At 40.2% G+C, this 14,451-nt stretch overlaps 1 protein-coding gene across 4 annotated transcripts in view; it reads right to left on the bottom strand.

The window, feature by feature from the left end:
* The window catches only part of IL16 (interleukin 16), a 33,598-nt gene extending 20,934 nt beyond the window's left edge, over positions 1-12,664 (bottom strand). For 3 of the 4 annotated variants that reach the window (XM_063412122.1, XM_063412123.1, XM_063412124.1), the window contains exons 1-3: positions 12,612-12,661; positions 8,133-8,538; positions 414-550 (exon numbers count right to left, since the gene is read on the bottom strand). In XM_063412122.1, coding sequence (XP_063268192.1) covers positions 414-550; positions 8,133-8,538; positions 12,612-12,661 — 593 coding nt within the window. Of the gene's footprint in view, positions 1-413; positions 551-8,132; positions 8,539-12,611 lie in introns of all 4 variants that reach the window. The other variant, XM_063412125.1, reaches the window with a different exon arrangement.
* Positions 12,665-14,451: the final 1,787 nt, after the last annotated feature.

Raw genomic sequence — 14,451 nt, 5'->3', positions numbered from 1 at the left:
TCACCGTCTTGCTCTCAAAATTTGATCAAAACCTACATTTACTCCCTGCCAGGAACCTTGGTTCCTATTGCCAGTTGCTCGCAGTGGCCTTGTGGGACTGATGCCACCCTACACTGCCCCTTAACAAGGCATCACCATTGGAAAACTGATGGTTTGTACACTCCCTCGTTCTTCCAGGCTTTATTTCTTGGTGTATTTGAGCAGCATTAGACTCCTGAGCGGTTGCAGTTTTATTTTTCTAGAATCTTGACCTGTGTCTCTGACTAGAAGCAATGTAAAGAGTGATTCCCAGACATCGCTTCTTTTCTGTGGAACTGAGCTTCAAAGCAGAGCTTGTCACAAAAAGCTGGTTGTGCAAAATCCGTGCAAGCAAATGTCTCTGTAATAACTTGCTAACTCCACGTGTACTGTACCTGTTTGCTGGGCCTTCAGCAGGAATGTGGCTGCCTGTTAACCCTTTCCAGAAAGACGCACACCTCGGAGTCCTAGAGGGCTTGATTCCTGAGCTGCTGTTCCCTGATTTTGAACACAGCCTGCAGATGCAGCTGTCCTAATCCAGAAGATGAAAGTTTGCATGAGTGAAAATGTACCAAAGCTGTTTAAAGTTACTTACATTTATTCTGAGCCTTTTTAAGAAAGGCTTAGGACCAGGTTGCCTCCCAGGAGAACAGGAGCCTTTAACACTGTCCATTTGAGAAAAAAACCCAATAGTATTACAGAGTTAGTGTTTTACAGAAGTTATTTTCCTTGGGACTTCAGTGGCTTCTGGCTACAAGAGGAAAGAATTACAATACAGTGTCCCTTTGCATGAGGGAAAGAGAACAGATAACAGACTTTTCATAGTAACTGGGTAAACTTTGCCTATGCTAACTATTGTAAGAAAAGACGGGGAGGAAAATAAACACATGCCAGAAAATTAAGTGCTCTGGAAAACAGAAGAGGTCTGTATGGAAAATAAGTAAAATAAGTGTATACAAAACACTAGAAGCTCCACCCCTGCTGCTGACTTGTTAAGTGGGGGCAGGGGACCAGAGAGGTCTGCAGCAGTGGAAAATTCTTTGTCCACTCCAGACTGGTTGAAGTTGCTGTAGTCTGCATTGCATCTGGAGGACTAATTGTAAGCATATCTTTAATGCAGCTATGAATCATTAACACAGGGCCATTCAGAAGGAGAAGTAGTGCCTTGAGACATATATGGAAAGCAAAGAATGGAGCAACTAAGCACATGAAGCACAACACATTTGTCTAGGAAATACACTCCTGTGGCACAAATATGAACACCTAACAGACAAGGAAAGCTGGAAAGTTAGCACACAATTTCTTTTCCATTTGCTTAGTATTTCTCCTGATTCAAGTATTCACTCATTCTGCTCCCAACTGAACCCACCTCCTCTGCCCTCGCCAGCCTCTCCATACTCCACAAAGTGAAGAGGGCTCTCAGTGTATCCTGGATCCAGGCTTGTTCCCAAGAGATTTGTATGACTGAGGTATAGATTTCTGAAGGGGAGGCAAATTTCATATGTTAGGACAGGCCACAAAACATAACAGTGGTCAACTGTCTGTTGCTTCCAGGGCCCCTGGTCAAAGTGGCATAAATTATTTCCAGTAATGTGCAGTCCTCAGAGAGCACAAGGAAAGCTCTGTAGCCAGTTTCACCATCAGCAGGGCTTCATTTCTGCCCTAGGCAGAGTTCATCCAGTCCAGGATGAGAATCATTGTGCTCCTTCACCACAAATCAATAGGGATCACATCATACCTGACTGACAGCAAACACAAAATGCAAATTTACAGCAATGTCAATAAAGGTCATTATCTTTCAGGCTGACTGCCGAAGCCTGGCTCCCATTCTGAAACCTGCCAGAGTAAATCTAAGGCTGTGAATGAATGAAATATTTAACTTGGGGCCCTGGGCTCACTGCAGGCTCAATTCAGTAGGTAATGGATAAGGGCTCTACTTGTATTGACTGACTCGTTAACTCTGTGGGTTTGCTTACATTCCAGATTGTCTGCCTTTAATGAGGAGTGTCTGAACTTTATGAAGCCTTTTTTTGCTCATGAAGAATTCTTCTAGTGAGTAATATATTGGTAAGGATATAAGCATGGACAGAATTGTATCTTAAACCAGTTGGCTTGAACTCTAATATTAGTTTTGGAGCTTTTATATTTACTTTTCACCCAAGATAAATATCTTGGGAAATACTTACTTGAAATCAGGATTACATTATGTTCTTTTTTTTTTTTTTTTAATCTTATGGCAGTTCTTTGAAGATTTCAGCATGGTAACAAAATAAAGATTAACATTCTGATGCCTTAAAATTTGAGATCTTGAGTAGCAAAAGATGTGAGTTCTCTTTTTTATTTGTTTGCACTGTCCTTTATTTTGGGTATGATGGTGACATTTCAGGTCAGATTCTGCCTACATGGAACATCCATTAAAACTCACAGGGTTTTCAATAAAGTGATGTGCTTTTTGTAAAATACGAGAAATGCAAGATAGATATTAAAGGTAGGAAATTATTCTGCCATTTGGCTGAACATTTCTGAGATGTCAGCTGCTTGTGGATTGGGTTTGTTGTGAAAGAATAATGGTATTAAAAACTCAGTGTTTAAAAAAGTCATTTCCTTTCTCTTTCCTGTAGTCAGAATTCTAATTTGGACATGCTAACTTCTCTTCTTAAGAGTTGCTACTCTTGTGAAATGCTCCCTGAAAGATTTATGCATCTTCTCACAGACACCTGTCAGACACACACACAGCTTTGCACAGCTGTCCTCCACGCTTCATTTTCTTATTGATTTTCATAGGCCTTTTCAGACTGTCCTCAACTTATCTCAGTTAAAAGCTGAGTCACACCTTTGCTATAGCTTGTTCACAGTATATAGCTGCAGTGTTTATAAATATTTGCAGAATTAATTGTCCAAAAATGATGTGTCTCTGCCCAGTTTGACAGGACATCACAGAGAGCAGAGGGTTTGGCTCTGAGGTTTTTCATTGCAGCACCATGTATGTCCTTTGGGGAAGGGATTGTATTTTGTACAATGGGACACATGCCAGGTTGGAAATTCTGGGTTGTATTGGGACATCCATGTGAAATGTCATCTAATCCAAACTGGTAGGAAGATTTTTCCAAGAACAGTAAGTTGCATGCACTTAGTCACTAGAAAAGTAGAGGTTAAATCCCTTGTACACTCCAGAAAAAACTTGGGAACAATTTTTGTTTAGATATGTAGTCATCTTACCCAGTTGGGCTACATTTCAAATTAGCTCTGTGTCTCAATCATTGCTGCAATTCATTTAGGTGAATTACTTTAAAAAAAAACCAAAGTTTTTTTTGGTCTATGGACATGTGGCAAATATCTGTATGTTGTCAACATCTGTATTTTTTGGATCCTGGATATAGATCATTATATTCATATCCAAGTTATTGCAACATGACAGAAAATTAACAAAAGCTGTTCTTCAGAAAAATAAACGTTTGACCAATTCTTGTGCCCACTGTCAATTTGCTTTGGGTTTAGTTCTTTAATATTTTTTTCCTGTCTCTGTGATTATTTTATACACAGAAATACTGCTGGTGGTTCCAAGAGTAAAGACAGTATTTATTTTTGCATTCTTTTCTTTTTAAAAGTGCCCTGTTTGTTTTGAAAGGTGATTTATAGGTCTGAATACAGTGAGTACTGAAAATTTGCTAAAAGAAAGTTGTCAGGTTTGATGTGGAGGCAGGTGGATCCCAGGTCAATCTTGTCTCTTCATTATTAGAACACATAGTTAAATATATATTTGCTGCCAGTGAATAAACTCTCTGCTTTGTCTCCCAGCACTTCAAAACTCTGGGGAAACTCATCTGCATTGTAAGTTTCACTGACAGCAAAATTTATATTTAAACTGAGTCTGCTTGGCTGAAAGATAAAAATTAAAGAAGTTTAAGAGCCTTCTTGAATTTTCCAAAGGTGAGAATAGATTAACTTTTCTCGTGTTTAGTTCTGGAAAAGCAATTTGTACATCCAGACCAACTCTCACTTCCTGTTCTTTTTTTTTTTGTCATCCAAAATGCAAAGCTTCTGACGATGTTTTTTATCTGTCATTTAAAAGATTCCTTTTTCCTTCGTGCTTTCAATTGGACATTTCTAGCCCAGAGTCTCATCTCAAAACATCTAATTCCAGATGTTGTTTAGAAATAAGAGTAACCATGGCATCTGTAGAAAACTGAAAAACTTTTGTGCACTCTTGAAGTAAGACACAGTAGTTAGATTGTCTGAATTGAAATGTTATACAAGGCTAGTTCAAGTAAGGTCTTGGACTCAGCTAACCAAGGGCATGACAATGAGCTAATTGACTGCTGGTTTAAAAAAAAAAAAGGAAAAAAATAAAAGCAAAAGAAATATATCTAACTGTACAATAATGTATTAAAATATTTAGCTTTTCTGGTCTTATGACTGTGCAATGGCAGGGATTTCCAAGAGGATATGATCTTTGGGGATTTTCTTCAAGGAGCAATTTCTTTTCTGCATCAGTTCTAACAGAGAAAGGGCCAGAGTCTCTCTGGCATAAACTCAGTCTGCTGGCTCTGACATACCCTAGCCCAATGCCTTGGTCTTTTAAAAATATTTATAGTAGATGTAATTCAGCAGCATATTCCCTTTGAAACCAGTAAAATGGCAGAAGCTGGAAAGCAAGGATGATGCGAGGAGCAGGGCATGAGACCAAGCTTTGCCCTAGATTGACAATTCAGCACGTCAGATGTTACAGAAGGACCTTTCCACCCATCATCTGCCCTTTGGTGTGTTTTTCTGGGAGCCTTTGCTGGCCTGCATTTTGCAGCACACTCTGTGTTAATGGAACAGCCCCTTTCCCAGCTTGTTCTGAGGATGACCTGGGTGATGTGCAGCAAAAGCAAGAAGGCTAGGAAGACAGAAAGAGAGAAGTATGAAAACTGTGGAGAACACATAAATATCTAAATAAATGCAGTCTCCTCTCTTGGCCTTGGTTTTCCATCCTGCCTGTAGGCTTGTGTTTGAGACATTACAGTCTGTTGCCATAGCACTTGTCCTGGTACCAAAGGGCCAGCTAACTGGTGTTTGCATCAAGACTAGTTAATAAAATTATATTCTGCTGATGACCAAAGGAGAAAAATTACCTTTTGCCTTTTCTCTCCTTCAAGCAGAGGGTCAGGGACCAAAGGAAGAAAGGTGCAGAAGTTTCTAGAACCAAGTAGAGCCATGCAGTCAGTTCAGCTTAGCTCCCATGTTTATTTCATCAGAAGTCAGCCCTTTTCTATTCTAGTTTATTCTAGATCTATGTGAGCCCTGCTACCAGCCCCACTGGTAGCTCTCAGTGCTTCCCAGGGTTTTGGGGTTTTGGGAAAGCATAATGGAATGCTTCTTGGATTAGTAGAATTGCAGCAGCCTCACACTCAGCAGAGCCTGCTGTTCTCTGAAGGAGTTATCATCTATTCCTGCCCAGTTCTTCAGCAGCTGGAGTGATTTCAGTCTGAGCAGGCAAAGACATCTTCCCCAGTGTTTGCTGTGTCTGTGCTCATGGTATAGATATTGCTTACCATTTCATTAGTTTCTTTTCTTTCAGGCCATGTGAAGATTGCTGTCTTGGTGTGAAGCAAACTGTAAAGGAGATCTGCTTGTTTATACATAGACCAGCTGGCAGTCCACCATACCAGACCAAGCACACCTCATCTCAGAAAATGTGTGAGCAAATGATGCCAGGGTAACCCTGGGACTCTAGACACAGCAAGCAGCAGTCACTGCAAGTGAATAGTAGGTAACAGAAGCCAAATGAATTAAAAGACTGTTCATGTGCTCTCATTGCTTACAGAATATTAGAGAAGGAAAAAAACCACTTCTGGTTTTTAGTCCTGAAACACTGATTTACTAATGGTTTATTGCTTATGGTGAATCCCATGCAGTCAGTAGAGTATGGCTCAGAGAGGCACTTAGGGTTTTCAACAGAAAAAAAGAAATTTCCATTTTGAATACTGATGATACAGGTTCCCCCTTACTCTGGAGAAGAAATGCACAGGGATCATTAAATCATGCAGCACTTTTAAGCATTCTTCTCTCCTTCCTTGTGACAGCAATATTAAGTTGTTCGGTTCTGTGGGAGTTATTAACACCTTCAGAGTCACACTTAGGGCTGGAGGTGCTTGAAGCAGAATAATAGTGGAATATCCTCAAGAACACCACAGAAAGAATGGAATCAATTTTCTTGAACAAAGACAAGGATTCTTCAGCTTTGAGTCACACATCATGAATTTCTGAAGTGTCACATTTAGATGGAGAAAGAATTACACTGGGACATGAAAAAATGCTTGTTTGACTTCTTAAGGAGAGAAAGCTTAAGCTTTGTAAGATGTGGTACAGGAAGATTGTTCTGACAGGCTTGTTCCATAGAAGGTGGAGATCACTGCTTTCATACTCTAGGGGAAAAGCCTCAGCAGCAGCAGCACAGGACAGGGTTGGTGTGGCTGTTACCTCTGTTTATCCTACTTAGCAAGCCAAGATACAACTTTAGAATCAGTCATTGATCCATGACTCGGAAAGGTCTGGAAGATTAGCAAGTAGCATTTGAAGAGGTTTAGATTGCTTTGAGAACTCTGGAGTGGGAATTTCATTGTACTCATAGTCTACAGCAGCACTAAGCAACCCAAATGCTGCTGTGAGGGACTGAGCTGCTGACTAATTTATGTCAGCATCCGACACATGTTCTTAGTGACACTGATGCTTCAGCCTAAGAGTGGATTTATATCCTTAGCAGTTCTATTTTACATGTCCAGAGGCATCGTGGGACTTACTCTGTTCCCCAGATCCCTATTGCCAGCTATAAAAGCAAACAATCTAAACTTACAGTCTGCAATAACATATTGAGTAGTTGCATATGGATACGGATTACAGCAGTTATTGGAGCCCTGCACACTTAGGAGATGTGCAAGGAAATAGACTGTGGCAGATGACACACACCTAAGTGCTTCAACTTTGGAAGAGAGAAGATGGAGGAGGAGTGCACAGAGGCCAGCTCCTTCTTCCCTCACAGAGACATCAGCAGGGTGCATATGGACTGTTTCCAAAAAGCAGGGGTTGGTATGGTTTTGCAGGGGACTGAGTGAGTTTGGGGTCTTGGGTCTTGTTTTCTGTCAGAATGCAATAGCAAGTTGGTTTGGTTCTGTCTTCCTGCTGGGACTTGGCCAAGGGTGGAAACACCTCGCATGCATCCTGCTGCAGCCTTTGCAATGCTAGGCATGCTGTGGACATTAAGAGGGCTGAGGGGAGATTCTGATTTTCAGTTGCACTTGTGCCACTGTTTAGACATAGATATCTAATTTTAGCCATTTTTTTAAAATTTTATTTCATATAAAATAAAATAGAATATACAAGGAAACTATTTAGGTGAAAGAATCTTTCACATAAGCACATATTTGCACAGATAAAGGGCATGTAATAAAGGAGGTGCCAGGATGACCCTTGCAGTGAGGTCCCTTTTACACTTCACAGCAACAGGTAGAGAGAAAGGTGAAAAATTACACTATCCTACTGAAAGAACTTTCTAAAGCCATTTAAAATACATTGCTCAGACTGAAAAATTGTTGAGGTTGTTAGGGTTCACATAGCTGAATAAAGAATAATTGTAATATGACATTCTTAGACTTTTCACATCTCTTGGAAATGTGACATCTCTGGTGGTTTTAGAGCCATCATTACCTTCCTGAATCAGAGGGAAAGAGCATCTGTCTACTGACTCTGCTGTGTCTGACACAGTATTAATATAATTCATGCTCGCATGGCTTGTGAGATATCACAGTATCACACTAAAGTGCACTTTGTGGCAGTGACAGGTTTATATTTTGACCTGAAGGGTCTCTTGCAGATAGAGCACGCCAGCTGTACTTGTCTGCACACTGATAGTGGCCTAGAGGCACTGATTTCAGCAGATTGTGCATCAGCAGAGTGCAACAGCACAGCAGGGAAACCAGGGGTTTTCGTGCCTTTTATGCAGAGCAGGAACACAGCAGGCTCATAGGCTCTGAAAAGCCAAGTAGAACCCTAAATTCCTGAGAAATATTGATTAATCCATTTAGGAACTACTGCAGTGGGAAACATTACAATACACAGCATGAGCTGCTTACCTTGATGAGGAACTTTCTTCTCGTGTTGTTGCAGTTCTCATTTGCTGCCGCTTTGGACTGGAGAATGCTGGTGACCACACGTGGAGGATCAGGTGGGCTGTCCTCTGCCTCTGATGTGTATGGCAGCTGTGTTCTGGGACAACAGTCAAAATCCTCTTGACCCCAGCTGGTAGAGATCTCCAAGGAATCAGGGCATTTCTCATCGGGACTTGACCCATCATCACTGGTTTTGGAATTGCAGAGTATAAGCGATCTCGAAATGGAGCGAAACTTTCTTGACTTCCTGTTCCCAGCATTGTTCTTTTGATCCATCTTCAGAGAGCTGCTGCTCTTTTTCCTATCATTCTCCCATTTATGTGGCATGATACTTTCAATAATTTTCTCTGCTTCTGTGGTGCTAAATGTCCTCCAGGAAAGGAAACATAAAAGTAAGTTGTAATATACCCCACTTTCTCCTACTTAATAACCCACGCTACTGGAAAACCCTAATGAATAAATCGAATCAACAGAGCCTTTCAGTCTGAGAACAGCCACGTGATATCTCATGACTTGCTAATTCTGCTTCTGTGCAGAGCTCTCCTAGATCCTCCTTCACCTTTTCATTCTCTTGCCATGTTACCCAAGCAGAGTGGAGTGCTTTAATAAATGTTTGTGATGCTGCCATTGTCTGCTTGCTTTGGGCATCTGCTGAATTTGCATGTTGAAATCCCAAATTGAAAAGGAAGATACTTTAAAAGCATTATTCTATCCTCCTAATAATATTTGGAAAGAAGCTCCTTCTGAAGTTTGATTCATGAAACCACTATAATTCAAAGAAGATTAATCAAATTGTCAACTCTAAGTTCTCTGCCTGGCACATCCGAGTTGTAAGTGGTTTAGCAAAAGTAGATCTTAGCCTTGAGAGAGTAAGGAATGTCAGGCTGCCATAAAACTTCCACCTTTGCAAACCAGAACTCACTTAAGACTGTGCATTTAAGAGTAACGGAGCGATCCAGTGAAGCACTTAAGATGTGAATATCTGATTAGGGATTGAATTCTATAAAGGAATACAGCTCCAGTACATCAATCAAAAAGTGTCCTATTACAGAAATAGTTTGTTTCAGCACATGATTCAGCATATAAAATGAAGATAAATTGGAAAAAATATATAAAATCAAAATATAGCAAAATTTGGAGCTTTTGTATAATGAGTAATGTAATGAGCATTTTAAAATAACAAAGGGGAGCTGTTACAACTCTCTCAGAAAAAGCTTTCTGGAAATGCTTTGGTAGGTATGTGTCCGTGCTGAAAATTCAACAAGAGGACATCTAAATTAATTACTTTGACTCTCTCACCTAAGTTTTATCATCATATTTACTACACAAACTTTTCTATTCTCCTCACAGAACCTAACTGATACCAATGTTGCCATTCTAGAGAAAATACCAGTTGAAACTGAAGTATGTGCATAAATCAAAGATATTGTAGGTGTTACACACAAAACTGAAAATCAGTGTAATTTGAAAAGCACTTCTCAGACATCCTATTGAGAAAAAAAGTTTGTCCATTGTGCTCTAAACTGGGTTGTTGTGTTTGGTTTGGGGGTTTATTTTTCCCCTGTTTCTATGCAAAATTAGGTAGATGTATATGCACTTTGTACCTGAAGTTCCACTGATGATACAGAAGGGAAGAAGGCAGATTTCCTAAAGGCTCCTTACAGCCACGACAATAAACACAGGACTACCAACTCAGACCAAGCCAGATTTGGATAATAAATACAAGTCAGCATTGTAATAAAGCTGCAGGATTGTTTTTCTTGATTTTTTTTTCTTATACAGTTAAAGAGGAAAAACAAAAGCAGATGATAAACACTATGCCACTGAGCAGCTGCCTAAAGGAACTATATGGCATTGCTGGAGAAATCCACAGTTCAGCATGATTCTGCATTTGCTTGAATTTGTAAAAACAAAACAATTTTCAGGTGCAGTGGAGATGTCCCAGGGAGAAGGAGGTTTATTTGTGCAGTCTTTTCTGGTGTTTTTGATAGGTAATGCTTCTACAGCTTTCCATCATTACTTATTTTCTATCACACCAGTCCTATAATTGCTCTGCTCCCTTACAAATCTTTTTCAAAAACAAAATCCCTAACACTTCAGAAACTCATACCTGATCACTGGAACTCCTGAGATTTCCTAGCAAGATGCTATTTCAGGGCAAAGGTAGAAAGCATCTCGAATATGTCAAGATCCCCAAAGCTGGTGTGTTTTCTGCCTCTCTCTCTGTGTCTTTGGGATCCTCTCTGCTCCTGTGGGAGTCTGACCCCTCTGTTTTGGAACAGAGGAATGGCAGTCACTGGGCTCCCAGCCTCGCTGATATTGGCATGAGGGAAGCTTTCAGGGTCAAACTGGACTTGCATACTCTCCATTCCCTTCAATTCACTGAACATTCTACTTTTCTCTTTTTTTCAGAGTAGCCTCTGTAATGAATGACAAGTTTGGTGTGTTGAGAACTGCCCAGAGGCACAGCCACCCTCTCTTCCTGTGACACAGAGCACACGAATGTAAGGTTTGGAGATCTTGTTTGTTACTTTTAAAAAAGGCACTATTAAGTGTTTTGATAAGCCTAAAGTTTTAGTCTACCATCATATGAATGAACTAAATTTTTGAACTTGGAAATCCCTGTTAGCATCTCCATTGTATCAGGAAATTAATCTTGTTAAAGCCTATGATGTTGTGTTTCCTGTATGTCTAAATGAAGGTAAAAATGCAATCTGGCCCTTTAGACCAGAATGTGGAGTTGAAAAAGAAAGGATGGCTGGGGTGAAGGGAATTTCTGCAAGTCTCTACTCTCAGCACTTGGGTAGGAAGCACCAGAGCTGGAGGTGAATGGAATGTACATCACTCGAAAATCTGCCATGGGGATCACTGCTCCTTCTGTGATACTGGCAATTGCCATTAGACACTGGTAACACCATCACAAATGTACCCAAGATGCACATTCAAACCTAAATCTGTCTGCCTATGTGGGGAAACGAAAAGAAAGAACACTTTTGATTCAAGTATTTCAATTTTGCACAAACATTAAACACACTCTTACTTTTCTCAAAGAGGAAGAATTTTAAAAAGCTATTAAGCATTTGGATACGCAGGGGACTTGATAGCTTAATGGTCAGAATGCAGCTCTCTGGAGACTGGCATGCTAGAATGAAGTCCTTTCTTGCTCTGCCTGAAGCTGTTGAGCTTAAGGGAGAACTGCCATCAGTATTAAATGTCCAAGAGGTGCCTCTCTGGCCCTGCTAAAAATCTGGGGTGCAGGGACACATAGAAGCAACTGCTGAAACAGTGAAGGAAACACGGGTCTAAGTGCATTCTGCTTTCCCATTCCCTTGTAATGCTCCTGAGGAATTTTATCTTATGCAGAGAGAACTCTGCCCTGCTCCATCAGCTGTTTCCTCCTCCCCTGCTCCCATGAGAGCTCCATCCACTCAAAGACCAAGTTTAACCCTGAATGACTTACCTAATCTCACAGCGAGACAGGGGCTGACATGAAAATAAACCCACTACACCTGAAGAGTTCCAGTTAAATACTTTCTCTTGCTTCGAGTATTAGATCACAAGTCCTAACTGAGGTAACATTTTTTCCAGAGCTGCTGATTCAGGGTTGCATAAATGACAGAAATATAGGAGGTACCAAAAACATAATCTATGAGTTTTCCAATAAAAATATCCCGAAATGTTATTTTACACAGCATACAATATCACAAGTGCCAGAGAAGCTTTATGATTCATTGCCATCTTCCACCAAATTTAATTCAAGATATTGATGGCATGGACAGTTACTTCAAAGTCAATTCTCCAAACCATTCATCTTTTTCTCCAGTGCACTCACTGCTTGACATTTTCTTTAGCCATTCTTATACCTCCAGTTTGCCTGATGGAAGCTGTCTGTGGTTTGTAATGCAAACCAAATGTTCCTTCTGTTTCATTTTTTTCCCCCCAAGCTTTATTTTTCCAGCTTTAAATCCTAAAAGCCCAATCTCAGTCTGTCTTTTACAAACAAAATGCATGATCTGAGCTGTGGCCATTTGGTTCAAATTTTTGGTTGGATATTAAACCGAGCATTTACAAGATACAAATAATTTGGTGTAGCTCCCAGATTGAATGCGAATGCTCTGCTGTTAACCAGGCAATAGGAAAGACAGGGCTTTACTAGCAAGAGCAAGATGAGTTTTACATTACCAAGTGCTAGCAGCATCCTCTTTTAATCTAGATCTTGCATCCTAATTTAATCTAGATCTTGTGATCTTACTTACATTCATTACTGAGCAGTACTATTAGCACTGAATTATTGCAGATGGCTAGGGTTTCCCCACAGTAGGAAGAGCTAAAGATTTGGAAGTTTTCTAATAAATAATAAGAAACTCTCAGAGAGTTGCATTAAAAAACAATAATTAAAAAAACCCCTAATGGTAAAATAAAAATTCAAAAGGAGGAACTTACAACAGCAAGGCAGACAAACCTGATTCCTGCAGAAGGCTGTTCCTCTTCATAGGCCTGGCAAAAAAAGACAGAGTGAATAATTGAAAACACACTCTCCTGGTGCCACGTGACTCAGTTTCAGTAATTCTGCTCAGTACATTGGAACGGAGCTATTGTTTCCTAATTGCAGAAAATGTCAGCAAGGCTAGATAAACAAAAGCAATGGGATGCATTATTGGGGAAACTCTTTCCAGTGGGCTCCCAGCTACCCAGAGATGGCAGGACCATTTAAGGAGTTGGTGTCATTTGTTTTCACCCGTTGCCCTCTGGCCCAAGGATTGATGGGATTCAGGCATGTTAAAGCCTCCTGAGGGGAGTTGAGGCAACAGCAGAGCCTGTGGTGATCCAGTGAAGGTCTTCTGTTGGAGGCTGAGATGGCAAGCATGTTTCTTGTATTTTTCAGGTATATTTTAACATCAAGCTAGTATGAGTTTCATAGACAAATTCTGCTCCAGAAGCTAAACAGAATAGGTGCCACTTTTGAATGCCAGACCCCCGTATCGTTCAGCATGAACACAATCTCTTTAACATACCTGTTCTTAAATACTTTCCCCTTTATGGGCTAGTCTGTAACTTTGTGATCCCATCTGATTAAGGACTCATAAAATTGTTGTTTATCACACAGATCATGTCAGTCCCCATCTGTTGATCCTCAGTTGTGCTCAGACAGAGAGATAACAATCTTCCTGGAGAAACCTGCTTGCTCTCAATGAATTTGTGTGATAAGATTCATAGGGTGTTTTTTAATTTGAAAAAAATTCATAAAAGAAAACATTGTATCTGAAACAGTTAATGCTAGTTTATTGAAGTAGTCAAGGCTCTTTAGAGTGTTGTCACAAACCATAAATGTCATGCTTTTCAGAAAAATATAAGTGTAAACCTGGTCCTGTCTGGTCATGGAAATGGTCAACATGACAGTGCTTAGGTACCTGCTGTCCTCTGTGTTCTGTGTGTCAAAGGTTCTGGTTTTACTGCTTGGTCACTAACCTTGCAAAAGAGGGAGAGGAATTATAGAAGTTTAAAATATTGCACGGATAGGGGCTCATGTTTAGTGATCCTATGGGTCCTAGGTAGAACATGGACTGTAAAGACAAACATCTGCCTCATGAGAATGATTCCCATACTGGGAGAAAAAGGGAAGATGAAATCTCTGCTCTATGCAGCGTCTACAGGAATCCTGGAAAATTGTCCTTGATAATGTAATTGTGGGCATTCTGTATTTTAAACATTTATCAAGAAAATTTGACATTATTTTCCTAACATCTAAGTTTTTAGGATATTAATTCACCAAAGGAAACCATCTCTAAAGGACACAGTTCCTACCTGACTCACTGGTTAACAAATGACATGGGACATTACCCAACTCTCAGAAGAACCAAGTCTTGGCACAGAGTAGTGATCAACAGTTATGAGGTGGCTTTCCTGGAAAGGAGGAGAAATGGGAAGCTAACTTTGTATTTTGGGAAAGAGTTTGTCACTGTATTTGAAGAGAGAGGACAGTGGCCTTGTACAAAAAATTGGGTTTTATATGTAGTGCTAGTACTGTAAAAAAGAAACATCAACAAGGAAGCAAAGCCACAGACTGTTTACCACTTTACTGTCTTTCACTACAACACACACATGTTTTTGTTTAGCAATAGAGAACTCATTCACACAAAATCTCAACCGTCTGATCCAAGCTGATTGAGCTGGAAGCTCAAAAGCACTGGAAGGGTTGCTTTATTTCTTCCCATTGTCACATGCTTTTGCATTTCCTGACTATGGGCTGAATAATGTAGTCCCCAAGCCACTGGGAGTTTTG

Source organism: Prinia subflava, chromosome 15, assembly GCF_021018805.1.
Source record: "Prinia subflava isolate CZ2003 ecotype Zambia chromosome 15, Cam_Psub_1.2, whole genome shotgun sequence".
NCBI classification, from domain to species: Eukaryota; Metazoa; Chordata; class Aves; order Passeriformes; family Cisticolidae; genus Prinia; species Prinia subflava.
Note: the sequence above shows the minus strand (reverse complement) of the source record. Positions and strands in the feature narration are given on the sequence as shown.